Source organism: Podarcis pityusensis (genome assembly GCF_964106645.2).
Source record: "Podarcis pityusensis genome assembly, chromosome: 1".
Lineage (NCBI taxonomy): Eukaryota > Metazoa > Chordata > Lepidosauria > Squamata > Lacertidae > Podarcis > Podarcis pityusensis.
In genome coordinates, this window is record NC_138028.1 from 50,551,889 (window position 1) to 50,572,214 (window position 20,326).

At 43.9% G+C, this 20,326-nt stretch overlaps 1 protein-coding gene across 4 annotated transcripts in view; it reads left to right on the forward strand.

Annotated features, from left to right (window-relative positions):
- Window positions 1-20,326, forward strand: part of LRP4 (LDL receptor related protein 4) — a 97,645-nt gene that overhangs the window by 39,511 nt on the left and 37,808 nt on the right. For 3 of the 4 annotated variants that reach the window (XM_081020309.1, XM_081020306.1, XM_081020308.1), the window contains exons 2-5: window positions 5,276-5,434; window positions 15,702-15,818; window positions 16,370-16,483; window positions 17,536-17,652. In XM_081020309.1, the coding sequence (XP_080876435.1) occupies window positions 5,276-5,434; window positions 15,702-15,818; window positions 16,370-16,483; window positions 17,536-17,652 (507 nt within the window). The remainder of the gene's footprint in view (window positions 1-5,275; window positions 5,435-15,701; window positions 15,819-16,369; window positions 16,484-17,535; window positions 17,653-20,326) is intronic. The other variant, XM_081020307.1, reaches the window with a different exon arrangement.

Here is a 20,326-nt window from a genome sequence, read left to right on the forward strand (position 1 = left end):
AGTGCCTTGGAAGTCAGTACCAAAATATCAGAGCAGGGAACAGAGAAAGATCAAGCACCATCAAAATATAAGAACTGAGAAAATGAAGAGACTAAGCATCAATTTGCAATGCACTGGAAGCTTAATGGCTGTGGATAATTTGCATAAATTTGCCTGAAAATGGTGGGTGCTGAGCTGCCAGAATGGGAGAAAATTTCTCTCTCCCAGCAAGTTGGGTGGACTTTTAAGAGCCATGCTGTAGTTATCTCAATATCTTGAAAATCCAGATTTATGCATAACCTGTGTTTTAGAAAGTCTTGACATGTAATATACATTTAGGGGAGGAGCTTTTACTATTTGACATGCATCTTTCTAAGTTTTTCTCCAGGCGTGAGATACAGAGAAGAATTGTATACTAACTGTGTTTTTAAGCTTTCCTTTCAAATCCATGAACATCCTTATAAAATGCCAACTGTACTAAGGATTCTAAATTGAACTCTAAATGAATGGTATTAGTAAGTGCATTATTGGTCAATAATGCCTGATGTCGTGATTATTAGATTAATTAGAGGTATTAAACATTTTGTTCCAGTAGTAATGCATACAAAAGTTGATGCAGAAAATATCAGGGAGTCAGTGCAGAAGCCGAAAGACAAAGTTGGGATTGCATTGGGCAAGAGTTAACTTTAGCCTAAGCAGCATTCTGATTTGCCTGAAAAGTGCAGAGATGACGAGAGCAAAGGCTGGGAAGGAGGGAGGTTGCAGTAGTCTACGTAAGATGTGACTGGAACATGAATTAGGGTTTTAGCAACAAATATAGAAAGAAAGAGGTAATTCTTGGATGGGTGTTGGAGAGTAGGAAGTGACAGTACCCTAGGATTTTTGGAAGGCAGAGGAGATCAGAGCAGTTTCTGCAACATGATGGAGAAGGATCAGATGAGAAGACTGGCATTTCCATTGCTGGCCTTGTCAGTTCCAGGTGTCAGCAGCATAGTCTGGAGTAAATGCCCATCTATTAGTTAAATATTAGTTTAATACAGTGGTACCTCTGGTTACGTACTTAATTCGTTCTGGAGGTTCATTCTTAACCTGAAACTGTTCTTAACCTGAAGCACCACTTTATCTAATGGGGCCTCCCACTGCTGCTGCGCCGCCGCCGTGCGATTTCTGTTCTCATCCTGAAGCAAAGTTCTTAACCCGAGGTACTATTTCTGGGTTAGCGGAGTCTGTAACCTGAAGCGTATGTAACCTGAAGCGTATGTAACCCGAGGTACCACTGTATATCAGATTTCCTATATATATAGATTTCCCCCCCTAGATTTTCTTGTTAAGTAATGGGGCTTGAATTTAACTATGCTTGCTGACATTACATTGGAATTAATGACCAAATGATGATGCACTCCTGTGGGAGTCAGTTCTATTGAACTCATAGCGACTTACTTAGTAAACAGGTTAGGATCTGGCCAAAACAACCTCTCTAAGATTGCAGCATTTGTATATTTTAAAATCATTACTTGTAACAATGACATACCCGCATATCAGGAAACTTGCTATTGCAGCATTAGTATTTCAATTTTTCTCTCTTCAGATATTTATGTTAGATTGCTTCCTACCGGATGTGAATTATATGACCCTGAATTTTCTGCCTCTTATCTGATGCTTTTATTTTGCTCTCTCGTGGGCATTTGCTGCTTTTCCTGTTTTGGTGTTTTCTGAAAGCACCTCTGTGGATAAATTCCCCTCTTCCAGGTCACTAATGAAGATGTTTTAAAACAATGGATCTAACAGTGATCCCTGTAGTTTCTAAGAGCTCCATCCCTCCTGCAGTTTGGTATGTTGCTGTTTCTCATTACCCTTTGTTTATGGTTCTTCAGCCAGCTTTTGACTTTTGTGTTCATATCCGAGCCAATTATAATTACTTTTCTGAATAGCGGGCCATGATATAAATTATCCTGCAAAGCTTTCCCCAATATGCTCTGAGCCCTTGGAGATATTGCAGCATTTTCATTTCTAAAGATGTGGTGACTTACAAGATATTTAAAGGGAAGCTGCTCAGCCCATTGTCACACTTAATTAACATAGGGTAGACATGGGAACTCAGTCTTGCTTTTTAATCAAAGGTGCAGCCACTTAGTCTTTTTAAAGTGAGGGTGGGGCAGAGTTATTCTTCTTTCAGAGTAGCCGATTCTTTCACTTCCACATGATAGTGTGCTTGCATATGCCTTTCAGACCATTGCTGCTTTACCAGAATAAATTGCATTTTTATTGGCTAGCCCAGACTTCCTTAGAATTGGCAGCAGCTTTCAGTGGGTACTGGAAAAGTTACCTCCAGTCATTGGCTTTCAAGGCAAATGTTTACAAGCACTCTTTTTCTCTCCTTCCCGTCACTCTTCAGTTTTGCTACCCTTGAGATTTATTGCTTTCCGTGCTCCATTCCTTTATCATGGAAAAGTACTTTCCTCGGGTTCCTGTTAATCTTTATAGTATGTGTGATTGCTGCCATTTATGCTTACCCAAGCCATAAACCTTATCTGACCTGTATAGACTTGTTGAATTTCTTTTCCTTGTCTGTATAAATCAGACCTGCTGAATTTGCTTGACATGTTCCCTTAAGCTTTTAAAGAATAAAAAGGGAAACTTCTGAATGTCAGAAGTTTCTGCATCAGTGTCTCCATGAGGTTTAGTGAAGGTGAGGGAATAGCTATAGCTCAGGGGTAGGCAACCTAAGGCCCATGGGCCACAAGCGGCCCACAGGGCTTGTTTAACCGGCCCACAAGCCTCCCCCGAACCGAGCTGCCCGCTCAGCGAGTCCCCGCACACTGCTCTAAACCGGCGCGGCGCGGGGACTCGCTTCCGCGGTGCTGGAAATCACATCTGTGCATGTGCAGAAGCTGAAAATCATGTTTGGGCAGATGCAAACGCTGGAAATTGTGTCTGCACAGACGCCGGAAATCGCGGACGGGTGCGCTCATGCATGCGCGCAATCCAGCCCACAGAGGGATCTCTGCTGGAGTGAATCGGCCCAGGTGAGGTAAACCTTGCCGACCCCTGCTATAGCTGGTCCTTGGTTCAAGCAGGAAAATATTTCCACAAGTGTGTTATGCCTCATGTATTCGTATAGCATTGCATGAATGTGTTGATTGTACAAGGAGAGTTGGAAGCTTGAATGCTTCCAGCTCCAGACTGGGGAGCTAAACTAGCCTTAAAATCTTCCTTCATTATTACCTTATGTTTCAGAAATGGTGGAGTAAACATTTATGTTTAACAACAACACCACACATAAACATCAACATCTCCTTGGGTCTCCTGTGAATGGCAGACCAGGAGTTTAAATCCCCACTCAGCCATGAAGTTCACTTGGGTCTGTCATCAACTTTCAGCCTGACCTGTCTCAGAGCTGTTGTGTGGATAATACGGAGAGCCATGTATGCCACCGTGAGCAACTTGGAGGAAAGGTGGGATAGAAATGCAACCAACCAATCAACGAATGTCTTATGACAGAGATACTGTAATTAAGCTTGGACTGTGTCATCTTCCAAAGGTGCCCATGGAGCATGATACTGAGCCAGTGGACCTTGACACCTGTAAAATTGGTGACCTACAACACCACATTACGTAGCCATACTTATAAGTAGGTGGGATTCTGGTCAGGTGTTGGACCCCTGGTTGAAATTAGTTCTGCTTCTTATGCTGCGTTAACAGATCTTTGTGGTCTATATCAGTGAGTGATGTTTCTTCTGTCATCAGAACATATGAGTGCAGTGTGGCCTTCCCAGTTTCTGACAGAAAATTTCTCTGTTAAAACAATGGGTCAGCAAATCCCTCTATTAAGACTGGATTAACTGTACTTTTCTTCAGTGGGAAACTGCTACTTGAGGTTAAAAATCACTGCTTCAAGTGACAAGCGAAGGAATAGTAGCCATTTGCTTCTGAAGTTCATTTATGGAAAGAATATCCCTTCAGATCAAAGAAGATTGTCCTGCTAACTAGCCTGTGTGTAAAAGTACAGCCTTCCTCAATTGTTAAGCTTCCTAAATGAAGCAGTTCTCCAAAGAGTGTAGAGCAATGGCATGCTAATGAAGAGCCAGCAATATTATCTTGCTGTAATGATGGCTGATTGATAGCATCAGTAGAGAATTAATGAAAGGTTGTGGGAAGCAGACCCCCTTCTTCGGAGTAAGGGGTGAAATATCTTCTTCCTTGTCTCTAAGAAAGGTGATACAATTTTCGGACAAACGTCGGGTAAATTGCTTTTCCCTCTGACAACATGAAAGATTCTAGAGAAATACTTTGCACTTAGAAGAGATACCATAGCTGTTACTGGATTTAAAGTCTGCATCAGCCCAAGCAGCATCAGAAACATTTTGACTTGATTACGAGAAGCGTATATTTTATCCCCTTAAGCACTGCTTTGCTTGCCTAATAGGCAGGTGCCCTGACTTCCTGCTCATTTCCGAATCTCCTTAGTTGACCAGGGATGGAACATGAGAAGCTGAGAGGGTCATAATCAGAGACATAGATCCTGTTCTGGGTTTCTGAAACACATGAGTGAGCTATCACACATGTCCTATTTTTAGAGGCAGAACTTGCTTGCAAAGAGTTTGACTTCACTCAGTCCGTTTGTAGCTACTTCCTTGTTTCTATTCTTGATATGACCACGTACCTTGAACATATCTCCTATTTCAGGTACAGTATCATTATAATATCACTATAAGTCTGTGAGCATTTCAGCTGTGAGAATGTGAAGGGGAAAATGGAAATTAGCACACGACAATACTGGCTGAGGAGCGGCTGCCTTTTTTTATGAAGCAGAAATGATGGCATGTGTGCACTGTGGTTTTGTGAAATATCCTTCAGCTTATCCCCTTTCTGGAATCAAGGGATGAGAGTAAACAGTTAGAAAGCCTATAAAAACCTGCAGGCTTCCCTACTTTATTTAAGTCCTCATATATCTGCCAAGGACTCTGGGAATTGCCCAAATATGGGATCCATGCATATATGTGGTGGTGATGCGGAGATAGAGGTGTTGTAAATAGGATATTGCTGTAAGCTGCTCCAGATATTTGGCCATGGAACCAACCCTTAGATTTCCCCCCTGAATGATTGCTTTTCAGTCGTTGCTTCCAGTCAGTTGCATCTCGGGAATCTTAACACACAGTGGAATGCTGGGAGTGTGTGCGGTTCATAGGAATATTCCCAGTGTCATTTTGCACTGCATTCATGCGCATTAACGTGATGTTAGGTGTCCCTTGCTTTTTCTTACCTCTAAAGCATGTCAATTATTTTCTCCCTGCAGGTGCAGGCAGCAGTGGCAGCAGCAGCGCAGAGTGCGCTTGTGGACGAAACCACTTCACCTGTGCTGTTAGTGCTTTTGGCGAATGCACTTGCATCCCTGCTCAGTGGCAGTGCGACGGTGACAATGACTGCGGCGACCACAGTGATGAAGACGGCTGCAGTAAGCGAACAGTCCATTCTTAAGAGGGAGGAAGGGAGGGAGAGGGGAAGGACTGAGGCGAAAGAAGATTGGTGTGTGCCTGGGTGCTGTGAAAAGTCACAGGTCGCTTTTTGCCACCACCGTGGCTAAGGCCTGTGACAAGTATCTGCCCTAAGAGTTTCTTCCAGTCCAGCAGAGTCAGTGGCATATTGCTAACTTGGGACGTGTTGCAACATGTCCCTTTTCCAGACATTTCCTTTGTTGGCGTTCTTGGAAGGTTGTGGCTGTGAGGAGAGCTAGCTGCTTGCTTAATTAGCTTTTGTGGCCCATGCTGTCAACAAAAAGAAAACAAAACAGAGTTTGCAGCCGGTGTGGGTGGGGGTGTCTCCAACCTTCAGTTTTTCCTTGTGGTCCTAAAACAGAGGAGAAGGTCCTCAAGAGCATTAGAAACAACAGACAAAATCACAGGATTCCCCCAAAACAAGGAAAGTGGTATAAAAACTGATTTATAAATAGGCAAAACAATTTCACCACCCTTACGAGTGATTTACATATACGTACCTTTCAGCCCCAAAAGTCTGAAACAAGAAGCAGGTAAAACATACCTTCTCCTTGGGAGAATTTGCACTGAGAACATCCACATTGAAATGTGCAACACCCATGAAAAATGTACAGAAAAGCTTCTCATTTTTTGCTTTTGTTTTGCAAAACTATGCGTACCCCTCTCTAGAAAGAATAATCTCATTTCTACTGAGGAGCAAGCATCCTTGCTGAAATAGGAGTTGAACAATGAGACAAGCTACTGCAAAAGATGCCTGTCAAAAATCCATAATAGCAAATGACTCTTCTATTTTAAATGTCTAGTAATGATTCTCCATGTACATCGGTTGACTTGAAAGTTGAGTTTTAGCAATGCAGAAAAAGGACAGAACCTCCCTCAGAGAGATCTAGACTTGAATCATAATTACAGCGCATCCACAATTCCAAGATTTGCACTTCTGCAGACAGACTGTCCTATTTGCATAAGAACTGCCATCACAATGACTGTAGAGCCAAAACAAGGATGCTAATTGTTAGTATTTTTAATATCCAGAAGTACATAGTAATGAAATCTCAAAGTAAAAATGCACTTCATCTGAATAAAGAGAGCCCCGATTTATAATTCTCAGCCCTTGGATTATGAAATAAGGAGCAGCGATTCCTGAAAAGCAGAATCTAGCCATTTTACTTTTTTAAAAAATCCATACTTACATGTGTGCACACACACACATGTATGTATGTATATATATCTGTCTGTCTACATGTGTGCAGTCATTGTACATGCACATACATTTCTGGACCCCATTTTCAATGCTGGATTTCTTTACATTTCTAAACGCCTTGGGACAAGGTTACCTGAAAGATGTATTTATTTATTTAAATAGTTATAAATGGCCTTTTCATATAAAATATTGCAAGGGGTTATACAGACCAAAAACAGCAGTACGCATTTCAATGAAAACATCATCAAGCACACGGTAAGAACTGGTTGGCAAAGAATCTCTGTTTTGAAAACACCTGTCTGAATGATACAATTTTAAGAAGACTTCTAGAAATGAGGAGGGATGGCTCTTGCTTCTATTGTCAAGGAATTCCACAGGAGCCATCAAACTTCCCCAGAAGAAGACATGACTGATCAAGGAGGAGCATAAGGAATCATGTGGTCATGGAATGGCCTCCCCCAAGAGGCTCTAGTGTCTTCATAGTGTCTTTTTAAACGTGGCTTTAAATAAACTTTACTCTAATGGTGTGGTCTTAAGCTGTGCTGCAAATAATTTTATATTGTTTCTGAAATAACTGAATGCACTCGTGTGCAAAGGGAATGTGTGAAGAGTTGATTGAACAGATATAGTTATGCACATTTCGGCAAGGGATCATCATGGTGCTCTGCATCAGGTGCAAACCTTAAATTATTGCTATATATTTGGTAGTGCAACTCAATTTTCACCTTTGGTAACTGCCCAGCGTGTCACATGCTGTGTGTCTAGTACGTCTGTTCGAATACTGTGATCTGAGAGTCTCCTAGCTGTGGTTTTTTTTAACGAGTCTTGCATGTTACTTGGCTACGGTGATGGTTTAAAAAATACATACAAAGCATTTTTCTGAATCTCATAGCCTTGCACCTCCTTTGCAGTTCTTGGTTTCTCACAGACCGTATTTTTTGCTCTATAAGACGCACCAGACCATAAGATGCACCTAGTTTTTGGAGGAGGAAAACAATAAAAAAATATTCTGAATCTCAGAAGCCAGAACAACAAGAGGGATCGCTGCGCAGTGAATGCAGCGATCTCTCTTGCTGTTCTGGCTTCTGGGATAGTTGCGCAGCCTGCATTCGCTCCATAAGACGCACACACATTTCCCCTTATTTTTAGGAGGGGAAAAATGAGTCTCATAGAGCAAAAAATATGGTAAATGGTCTTGCCGGTAAGCAGCATCACTTCCTTTTTCATCTGCAAACTTTACATCTGAAGGGTTTTCATCTTTACCAAACCAGTGTCTGTTTAGTTTCCTTAGTTGTCTTCTTTCTTTTCCTCCAACTGAATTAATCTACTCATTTTCCCTAGGCCAAAAAATAAAAATGAAATCCATTTGCCCTCTAAATATTTAATTGGGATGGGCTTATTTGAAGACATGAGGAGGCATGTTGGTACCAAGCCTTAGTTTGGTGTAGGGGAGAATATTTTTGGTTTCTGCTCTTTTGTACCTGTTGAAATGTGCCTATGTGACTGAAAAAGCCATAGAGAAAAAGGAGGTAGAGATGCTTAGACCTCCCAATAAATTTTCTGTGGCTTGCACTTCTGCTTTATTAAGAACATAAGATGAGCTTGGTGGATGAGGCCAGTGGCCCATCTAGTCCAGCATCCTGTTCTCACAGCGGCCAACCAGATACCTCTGAGAAACCAGCAAGCAGGATTTGAGTGTAAACCTCTTGTGGTTTCCAGCAACTGGTATTCAAAATCATTGCTGCCTCCCAAGTGTGGTGGCAGAGCATAGCCATCATGGCTAGTAGCCATCAATAGCTCTCTCCTCCATGAATTTGTCTAATACTGTTCTAAAGCTATCAAAATTCGTGGCCCCCATCGCCTCCTGTGGGACTGAGTTCCATAGTTTAAAACTAAGTGAAATTAGAAGTGCCATTGGTGCATACTTAGAGAAATGAATGCACGAGCCCCTTGCCTTGCCTCTCTGGAGCTGCAGAGTGCCATCATCATTTTCGAGGAGGGGGAGCCAGCAAGAGTCTTTAAAATCAAGTGTGGCAGAGAGCAATGAATTAGAATGTGCCCTTACAGAAACAACAACAGCAGCCTTCTTAAAAACAAGGGGGGTGGGAATTAGCAGCAGCGTATGAAGTGCAGAATCATGTTGAAGTGAGCAATGAACAGCATATGACAATCAAAGCATTGCTTTTCTTTTTTCTTTTTGTCGCTAGTCAATTGCAGAATGAGCTTATGGATGCACTCACCCATGTCTTTCTTAAGCTAACGGCGGCTCTGATTTTGTGTCTTTCCCTGACATACTTCATCCCCTGAAGTATTCTCCTTGTTCTCCTTGTTATCTGATATCATTGCTTCAGAGTCAGTCCTTGGGTATGTGGCTTTCAAGAAGCACCTCATATCTCGGGGAGTTGGCTTGTCTCCAGTGTCGCTGTTGTGCTGTGGGGTTGGGGTGTGCTCAGGGAGCGTGTCCCTCAAATAGTAGTCCACCATCCAGAGTTCAAGAGCTCCTGGCCCGACCTGGCGGCTTGCAGCCCTTCTCTTTCCGTCCTCTTGATGTCTGCTGCTCTTCCCTCCGACACAGCTCCATCTCTCCCCTAGACATTGCTCCATCACCTTCTTCCAACAGGTCCCTGTTGCCTTCCATCGCTCTTGGTCCTCACGCAACTCCTTTCCCAAACGTCCACCCAGGGAAGTTGTGTCAACAACAAGGGTGCTGGAATTCTTGGACCCAAGTCAGTCATGGTCATTTGTTTCAATGAGTCTACTCTGAGGGGGGGGGAAAGTTGAATGCCATCCACTATATATGATAGTATACATGTTTTTACCTCTCTGCAAAGAATAACCCTTTGATGCAAATATAATGCAAATGAAGCTGCTCTAAAAGATTTTTGGTTGGGAGTGAGAAGAAGATTTAGGCTGAATTAGTATGTTCAAAAGGGTTTAGTTGTGCCAGCCTAAAGGTCAGCCTTGATAATGAAGTGTTTTGAGAGGAGAGGCTTTTGCTGCTTTTCTGCTTTTTCACCCATCCTCATGTAGGAATCCTTCATGGAACTTATAGTCACTAATGGGATTACTGATTGCCTTTGAAACCGCCTGCTTTTTAGGCTGGAAACTAATGCTAGTTAAGTACAGTTTTCCCCATTGTGAAAATGGGCAATTTGGCACTTGAGTAGTTATCAAGCATAATTATGTGCTTTTAGAAAGGTTTTAGAAAATCAAACACCTGGAAATACAGGTGCTCCTTATAGAGGCTCTTGTGAATGCTGTCTCAGGGATAGGAGGAAAAGAGAAAGGTCTTTTTTATTTGGATTTTGCCTGTTGATGGTCATTGATGTATGTGGGTATTTCCAGCATGGTTGAATGAAATGGGAAATCATGAAGAATATAGGATATCTATTTATTGGTTGCTAATCCCAAGCAGCAATATTGGCTTTTTCATTGGTTTCTAAAGCAAGGTTTTGTGGTTGGAAGGAAGCCAATGGCTCCTGAATCTTGGATTGACTAGATGAAAAGCCTCATAACTTAAGGCTTCTATTACATAAAGTGCTACTTCATGTACTATATGTATGCAATATACAGTGGTACCTCTGGTTAAGTACTTAATTCGTTCCGGAGGTTCGTACTTAACCTGAAACTGTTCTTAACCTGAAGCACCACTTTAGCTAATGGGGCCTCCTGTTGCTGCCGCGCCACCGAAGCACGATTTCTGTTCTCATCCTGAAGCAAAGTTCTTAACCTGAAGCACTATGTCTGGGTTAGCGGAGTCTGTAACCTGAAGCATATGTAACCTGAAGCGTATGTAACCCGAGGTACCACTGTATAAGGAATATGTGGACTTTTGAAAAAAGTGGTTAGCTTATGTTATAGATATCGTATAAGAACTTAAGAAGGGCTAGCTGGATGATGCCAGTTGCGCATCTAGTCCAGCATCCTGTTCTCACAGTGGCCAACCGGATCCCTGTGGGAAGACCATAAGCAGGACCTGAGTACAACAGCGCTCTACTCTCCTGTGATTTCCAGCAACTGGTATTCAGAAACAGACTTACTCTGACAGTGGAGGTAATTTTCTCTCTGTCTCCTTCAGCTCCTCAAAGTTGGCCACTTTGACTCTGGCCTCCAGGGTATGCGCATGTTTTTGGAGAGCCAGATTCTTTCCAATGAGCGCATCCTCTGTCATGCTTCTGACTCTTGATGCAAAACAGTATAGAGCTATTCTCCTTTTTTTAGACTTTTGCTGATACCCTTTGACCGCTGTTAATTGCAGTTTCCTGGATGGAACTCTAGCGTTTGGTTTATTTTTATTTTTATTGGCAAGGATGCAATCATTTTATAATTACTATTTAGTCAGACACTTCCCTTAGTTTTTCACCCCAATTGTGTGTACTCCGGGACCTCCTAACATAGGTGGAGTGAAGGAAGGAAGGAAGGGCTTTTGGTTTCATACCCATTGCATCACTTTCCCAGACTTGCTGGGGAGGTTTCTAAAGGGATGAGGAAAGGTGAATGTGATTTCCACTTCAAAACTGGGAGTAATTATTTTGCTGAAGACCTAGGCTGGCATAGGAGTTGGAGCGGTTTGCATTTTCAAGGTAGAAAATGGGGAGTGTATCTGGATGCCCTGGGCTGCCCAAACAACGAGACAGCCTCCCCCCACTTGATCTCACTGAGGCGGTCTAAAGGAAATCAGAGGAATACATTTGGCACCAGCTTGGCTGCAGGAGTTGCCAGAAGGAGGCTCCACTCCGGATTTGTGTAGGATTTACTCCTTAGCCTTTTCTTCTCCTGAAGATACCACACAAGGCAGCAGAGGTTTAGGATCCGAGTTTTCCTTCCCCTAGATGGGTCCCTTTCTGTCCCTCCATTCCCTCTACAGAAACCGCCTTCTTGACCATTGGACCCTCTATTAGTTTCAGCTGCTCAATCCCCCAGAACCTGTCTCAATCCCCTGACACACAGGGGAAGTCCTTAACTCACCAAGGGTTTGAGACCCATCAGCTACCCTCACCTAGTTAAGCTGGCCAGTCAGAATTGTTTCCTGGCGTGTTGCTGCTGTCACATGCTGACAGCTTCTGGGAGTTACAGGTGAGAGCTGAGTGCAGGGTGAGGAGCAGAGGTAGACCCCAGAAGGTGCATGACGTTTCCCCCGTCAGAGGTACTATCCCTCCTCTAACAGTCTACTTTGAAAGAAAAAGCCTTCTGTTGTTGCCATTGTTAAGCATTTAGTTGTCAAACTCTTCCTGATCCATTGCAATTTATCCAGCAGTCTAATATCGTAGCACTTTGCTTATGTTCTTCTTAGGAGCTTACATTCTTCTTGGGATCTGATGTTCTATGATACTGGAAACAAACTCCTGGACTGAGGATGTGCTCGCACCAGCACCCCATTCCTTAATTATAACTGTGTGTCCATCCACCCTGAGCTATTATTTTGCACCTGGCTCTGGTTGGTGGAGCTTGAAGTTCTAGTAAAAATCCAAAATAGACCTTGCAAGTCTGAAGATGGTCCACCCATGGCCAAGTATGAACAACACAGCCTGACTTTGCTGGATTGTCAGACATGCTGAAGAGGGAACAAGGGCCCCTCTTTGTGTGTAACCGTTTCCCTGTGTCACTTTCCCTCCCGCCCCCCTCTCTCTCCCCCTAACTTGAAGCTCATTTTTCATATTTAAGGAGGGCATTACATTGGGAGGAACTACTCCCTGTAGGTTTGGAATTTCATTTTGAGCAGTTGCCTCATGAGAGTAGCAGCAGTTCAATAGGATAATGGTATCCGCTATGAACCAGCGCTAATGGCCTAACCCTGTGGGAGCCAGAAGAATTCTCCCCCAGAGAGCCAGCATGCAAATTCCCTTCCAGGCGGCTACTGCTCAGACCTTTGGTGATTAGTCATGCTGGGGCTCAAGGCTGCATATGTTGGGAGGGGTGGGATTGTGTGTATTTGTGCTACAGCTGAGGCCTGGGAGAGTTTGGTCTGCACAGAGAAAGTGCTATCTCCTCTCCCATCACATCAATGTGCTCTGCCTTCCTGGGTCTTAAAACCCCTCCCCCCTTTTTTATGGAGAAGAAGACAGTATTTCCAGGAGTTAAGGAAATGAAGAGATAGTTCAGAATAAATAGCTTTCTAGTTATGCCTTACTCTTCATTGGCCAGGATGGAAAAGTAGCTTAAGTTACATTAGATATAGAAAGAGCAGAATTGGTATGGCTTATACATTGTTTTGAAAGCGTCCCAATCACAAAACTTGTATTTTTCATACTGCATTTAACCAGTAAGGGGTTACAGAGTGTTGTAATTGAGCCGAGAATTAAATGTGCATGATCTCAGATTGTCAACCAGCAGGTTTACATTCTTGTTTTAACCTGAAATATATGAAACAACAAATATTTCTTCTGCTGTTCATGCAAGGCAAAATAAGGGGGTACTCAATCTCACATTAAGAGATCTGAAGGGAAAAAACCAATGATGGTGTAATCCAAGTGTGCCCTTGCAGTTGTGTTCTAGGAGTTGTGTGATATGTGAAACATTGCTGTTTGGATCTGTGAAGCATTCATTTGTTTCATCACGAGCATAGTTTGCTGGTCCAACCCATGAAAGCAGTCATTTGAATGGTACCTAATTGCTGTCGAGGAAGGACTGGGTCTGTGGATTTAGAAAGCACATGACATGGGCCTTCTGGAATTATACCAATTCAGAATGCAAATGGAGACCCCATGTTTGAATGTTCCATCATGTTAAAAAACAAATTAATAACCGACCATACCTCCCCATATGACCTGTGAGGTGGTTATGAGAAAACAAGGCCTGTCATCTGGAGCTGTTTGACATCAGACAAAGCAGTGATGCCAAATTTGCAAGGAAGTATTGGGAATGTACCAGTGCATTCCTTCTTCTTCCTTTGCAGCTCTGGCTTGTAAAAACCTTATTTTCAGCTTCTGTTCCAGAGCTCAGAGGTGAGTTTGGGGCCAGCCAACATAATCCCATTCCACCTATTCACCTAGAGCATTTTAGAAGAGAGGACTTCTAATCGTAAGGAGTAAAGCCACCCATTGGAGGAGCACGCAACTAATTTTGAAGTTCATCTTCCAATAACAGCCTGGTTATATGTTGTGGTAACTTTTGCATCCCTTTCTCCCTTGGCTAGGAACAGTTTTTCCTTCCTTCCATTTGAGCTACAAATCTTCAAGGCTGGGAACATGGGTTTTGCTTTCCCATGTTAAACTTGCAGCCATTGCCTTAGATAAAGTCAGGTAAACGGGGAAATGGAAAAGGACAATCTGTACTGTGCGGTTAACTGATGTTTACACTGGACAGTGGCAGGCAATTCCAGTTGATGTGGAGCTTGAAGCAAGCAACACTGACCATCCAGAGTGTCGTTCCTAGACTGCAAGGGGGCTTCTCTTTCCTCCTGCTCCTTGTGTTACTGCTGCATTCATTCCCCTGCCATTCTCTTGTGTTGGTGGAAGGGAAGAAGCCCAGGTGATGACAGCTGGGAGATAGTATCAGCAGACCAGGCAGGGATGAAAGGGCTTCACAATCTCCATCTTTGCTCTGTTCTATTCTTCCTTTCTTTTTTTAAAAATAGTTGGAAGTAACATTGTTCCTTTGGAGAACACACCTGTCAGGAGCAAAGTCCCGGTGCTACTCCCTTCCAGTCATAGTTGGCAGCCCTTGAAAGCGCAGCCCTCCCAAAGGCTGAGAGTTTCTTTCAACCCTGAGGGGGGAGGCAGGGCTGTGATTGATTTATGCTGTCCTTTTGAATTCCGGCCTTTTACGGATGGCAGCTTCACCTTTCTAAGGGATTATTCTTCTTGCTTGCTTGGGGATGTGAGGCTGCCAGTACTGAATAACCGCTGAGAATTGTGGACGCATTCTCACTGCGCGCGTCTTGGGATGTAGTTGGGGCCTCTCCAAATGAACAACTAATAGAGCAACAAGTGTGCCCTTGTGGCTCATTTGTTGTCTGGCATTCGCACGCATTCTCTTGCTTAGTTAAAAGAAGGAGGGGAGAGAAATAGGTTTCCCCCTTTTGCCAGGAATGTAGGAAGCTTCCTTATACTGAGCCCAGACCATTAGCCTGTCTACACTGAGTGACAGTGGCCCTCCAGGATTTCAGGCTGGGCGCTCTTCCCAGCCCCACCCAGAGGTGCCCTACTTAGGGATCCATCATAGGACATTCTGCATGCAAAGCAGATGCTCTACCAACTAAGCTACAGCTCTTGGCATAGCGATTCCTGTTCTGCATTGCTTTTATGTCATGCAGCTTTCACTTTTGGTGATAGTGTGCTTTTGGAAATCTCAGGCTGAGCTACCCTCGAGGTATTGTTGAGCAGCATTTGGGATGCGGTCATCTCAGAGCGACTAACCAGGCTAAGAAGGGTAGCAGAAGGTGTGTAACAAGAAGAGATACCCTTGTTGAAACCTTGTACTCGTTCTACACGCCTGTTTTATAGTTTTGTTTTTCATCTTTTCATTTTCACCAGTTGTTATATCTGTTCTCTCTGTTTTATATACATTATAAAAAATGGAATAAAAAATATTGACCAAAAAAAGAATCCTGGTCTTCCTTCTTTTCATATGCAAGGGATGAACATAACAATTCTCCCCTACCAACTACTCAAATTTGTCTGTGGAGAGCGATATTAACCACTAATGCCTTAAGAATATGCTTGAAATGACATTACATAATCAATGTAATGTCTTATTTTTGGTGGAGATTATATTACATAACTAGACTTACACCCAGTTTTTCTTGTAACCGTTTTTATTATTTTGAAGGGGGGGAAATAGTGAAAGAAAAAGAAAAAAAAGCTTGGATAAAGAGAGCCCTGCCCAGACAGAAGTATCCTGGGTTCATTACGGTTACTAACTTTGTTTTAGTAAGTTGGTCGTGTGTAATTTCTCTTTTATTGTTTCTAGTTCTCTTGGCACAAGTGTTGTAGGATTAAAACAAAACAAAACAAAAACCCCATGTATTGGTGAAACCTTTTGGGTGCTCTTAATCAGTTCCCTCTCTTCTCCTCCTTCCATTCTAGTGCTGCCCACTTGCTCCCCCTTGGATTTTCACTGCGACAACGGCAAGTGCATCCGTCGCTCATGGGTCTGCGATGGAGACAATGACTGCGAAGATGACTCCGATGAGCAAGACTGCCGTAAGTTCACTCATCACCGGTCCTCAGAAACAGGGCAGAGCCACTACTGCTGTTCCACCCTACTTGGTAGGATAGCGGCTCCAGAGTCGTGACTCACCTGCCTGGGAAGCTGGCGTCGTGGCTCCACCCCCCCGGCAATCTGCTTCTGCAGGCCCCTGTTCAGAATCGTTTTCCGAGAGCACAAAGAGCATAGCTGGCATATCTCAAGCATAGCTGGCTCTTTGCAGGAGTAAGACAGGTCACTAAAAACCACGGTTGTTGTTATTAGCAACAGTTGTAATTACTGTGGTGTAGTTTGCAGTCCCAGCCAGGCTGGGCATTGAGTGGCCTCCTTTGGTAGGTGGGATGCGCTGCCTCAAGCCCTTGGGGATGGTGTCCTCATGCTGCTGTTCGCTTGATGCTGGGCTCCCGTAATAAGGGCGTACCCCATAAATTGATAGAGGACACAGTTCTCAATGATGCTGGGCAGCACACAAACAATTTCCCGGCTAAGCGAACCTGTGTGTGTTTCTGACTTTGCTCGCCGTTTGTGCTTCCTGTATCCTTTACAGCTCCCCGGGAGTGCAAGGAGGATGAGTTTTCATGCCAGAATGGATACTGCATACGCAGCCTGTGGCACTGTGACGGTGACAATGACTGCGGAGACAACAGCGATGAACAATGTGGTTAGTAGCCAAATCCCACAGAGATTGCTAGAGAAGGGCTTGTGTGGACTTTTGCTGAAGGCAGTGGGCTAAGATTTGTGCATTTCAGAATCTTTGCAGGAAGGCTGCTGGCAGTGGGGATTTAGTGTAGCAGATAGGGCTGGTTGGTCACTGCTTCCAAGTCAGTGGGTGAGATCGAAACAAAAAATGCTCATAAAGTATTTGCACAGAGGGAGAAGGCTGGGAATAACTCTCCAACCAGACCGTTATTGTATATGATATGATGTTAAAGTTGTATTTATATAACCTGCAAATCCCGCCTTTCCTCCAAGGTGGCATATGTGGTCCCCCCCCCCATTATATTCTCACAACTTCATGAGGTACGTCTGGCTGAGACCCAGTGAGCGTCATGATTCATGGTGAACCCTAGTCTCCCAGTTCCTAGTCCGATGCTTCCAACCATTACACCACACTGGTTACCTCAGAGGAAATTAAGATTACACATTTGATTATTCTGGGCCGAGCAATAGGAACTATGCTGCATTCCTTTGTTGCTATAGGCTGCTCCTGGAAGGTTGGGCCTCTCCCAGACAAAACCCCATTGTCATGTTATCACCAGCCTTGTGTGAACCTTCTTGTATTTCTTCAGAATTCCTGAAGATCCATTCAAAAATTAACCCATTGCCTAGTACAGTGGTACCTTGGGTTACAGACGCTTCAGGTTACAGACTCCGCTAACCCAGAAATAGTACCTCGGGTTAAGAACTTTGCTTCAGGATGAGAACAGAAATCGCACGGCGGCAGCAGGAGGCCCCATTAGCTAAAGTGGTACCTCAGGTTAAGAACAGGCCTCCAGAACGAATTAAGTTCTTAACCTGAGGTATGACTGTATTAACAAGGAAAGAGCACATAAGCAGTGAGCACATTTGTGGGCTAGCAGATGATGAGTTGGGTGTTGAGGCACCTTCTCATGTTGACAGGTGGGTCGCCTGATCAGAGTCTGGTTCCTAGGAGGGTGGGATGGGATGGGGGAATGACCTTTCCATTGAACTGCTCCTTGTCCTGCCTTGCAGACATGAGGAAGTGTTCGGACAAGGAGTTCCGCTGCAGCGATGGCAGCTGCATTGCTGAACACTGGTTTTGTGATGGGGATACAGACTGCAAGGATGGATCAGATGAAGAGAACTGCCGTAAGTATTCTCTCTCCCCCAAGTCGTACTTTCCACTCTGATGTCACATGGTATCTTTTGTAATGAATGCTAGGCATACGTCAGTTTTCTCTTGAAATAAGGACCTATTGTGACTCCGAAGCCTTGCAGTGGTGTAATAGAGCATATAGATTAGCAGTGCAAATCTGTGCAGGCATTTTGCCAAATTCATACTCCTGAGCCCAAAGCTCTGCTTAAAATTACATCACCCCTCCTCCCTTTGATAACAGCATGCATCTCTTAAGCTTTGAAATGATAATGGGCTGCAGCTAGAGCAGCTGTAACCTTCTGCAGCACCTTTCTTCTCTTTCTGTCTTAAAAGAGCAACGCATTCTCCCACAATGATGTTTTTTAGAGAGACTCGTAATAAACGCAAATGGGGAAAAGTCACATTGCAGTTTAAAATCCATATTCATTATTCAAGAAATACCTGTGAGCAAGGACGAACTTTAAAGGGTCTGATATGCTGCTCAAAGAGAAAGCAATAAGATTTTTAGTTGCAACGTCACCATTTCCATTCATATTCTTCCTTGAGTGTTACTCCAGAAACACTTAGGTTAAGGGGAGAGTTGTGTTGGACTTGCCCTTTTCTTCAAAGGCAGGGCATGTTAATCACCGCCACCCTCCCATTATGCAGGTTGGTTATCATTAATAACATTTCTTCCAAGGAGCTCAAATTGACATACATGGTTCTCCCCCTCCCCATTTTATCCCCACAACAATCCTGTGAGGTAGGTTAGGTTATGAGACAGGGACGGACCCTGGGTCACCCAGTGAACTTCATGGCTGACACTGGATTTGAAACCTGGGCTCCCAGTTCCTAACACTGACCTGCTGCCCCTGTAGAAGTGGGGGGGGGGGGGGGAGATAAACCACTCTGCAAAGTTTTCAACATCTGCAGCTAAACCAAGCTACCAGCCACGTTCTCTTACTCATAGTTGTGTGTAAAAGTTCTCTGTGTTTCTAAATTTGTGAGACTAAGATGGCTGCAATCCCCTGAGCAGCCTGTATCTTTTGATACGAGCTATTGTTGCTCTGTTGGTAGGAAAAATTCAGCTAACCTTTTGCTACCACTTAAGAAAGTAGTGCTGCTTTTTTTCTTTTAAGTTAGTCTATTTGTTTTCTTGGTCCCATAAAAGCCACCATGTTATTCATTTTGTATATCTCTGGTATCTCTTGGCAACTTGAGGTTTGTTTCCCCTATCTGTTTCCTGAGCGCTGGGGCTTTGAACCACACCTTGACCAAAGATTTTTGTGAGCATGGGAATGCGGCTCAACTTTTTGGGGTGGGTGGGTGGTGGAAGAGGATCTACTTTAATTTGTGCCAAAGATTCTGAGGAAGCACTCTCGATGAGTTCCTTCCCAGGACTTTACCCTTGGCTGCAGCCTATGGAATCATCCCTCCCATGATCTCCCTTTGCTTGGTCCTTAAATTTTATCACCAGTGAGTTAAAAGATTTTTGGAATTAGCTGCTGGGAGTATTGGGGGAGCTGGCTGTAGCCTATTGTGGGGTTGCCTGTCATTTAGCACTTTTTATCAGGTTTCTGTTTCCCCGCTTACCTCTATGTCTGAGCAGTAGCAATGGCAGAACTCTCTCTCTTCCTCCTCCTCCACTTCTGTCTCAAGGGCATTTTGCAGAATTTGTTCTAGATAGGAGGAAACTTCAAAAGGTCTGGGGGTGGGGGTGGGGAAGACGACCGGGGCTGCCAGCTCCTGAAGGGCAAGGGTGGGGAACGGTGTTGTGTGGGGTTGTCTTTTATCTCCCCAGATAATAAGAGCTGGCCAGCAGCCAAAGCTGCAAAGACTTCTGAGCCAGGAAAAAGGCTCTGAGAGAGAAAGCCAACCTCTCTCTTTCTCTCCTGTTCATTGGCTGGGCCTTCCCTCGCTGGTTATTAATAAACATCCATGCCTCAGGGATGGGAGAGGAACGAAACTCAAACGTTGCCATGTTTAGCGGCAGGGTAAAAGAGGGATTAGGAAAGGTATCTTCTTAGGCCTGGGTACTTCTTAAAAATCTGCCTTAATAGCTTTTTAAAAAAACACACCCAAGGTGAGTAGTGTTTCCTCCTTTTAGAAAGGTGTAGCCTTGCTACATCATTTGTGCTTCTCTGCCCCCAAGTTCCCCATCCCTCTTGGTTAGTATTTGCAATGGAAAAAGATACATGGCCAGAACGGTTGACCCTAAGCATCGTCTGGACCAGAGGTGATGAGCATGCATGGAACTTTTAGGCTCTACCCTTTTCCCTACAACCAGAGCCACATGCAAAACATTGGCTTAGTGGGGAGGGAGGACGCAAGCACTTCAAATTATGGAGCAGCATGTGTGCGACCCCAGGATTTGTTTGTAGTACCAGAACCAAGTTGAATTTTTAATGCAAAAATAAAAAATAAAAAAATCTACTCTTTGATTTTCATTCACACCAGGGTTTCATTCTTTCAGCAGTCTAATTTAGAGAGGGAGGAGTTTCCTCCCCACTCACGCTGCTATTGGTAAATTGGTCAGGAGTCAGATTTACTGATCTTCTGCGGATCACCAGAAGATGTACCACTGCCCACCCTTGGTCTGGATTCCAGCGTGCTAGGCTCTTGGTGGCCGTTCATTTGCCTTACCTAATCTAATGCTGGTGTGTGTGTGTGTGTGTGTGTGTGAACACT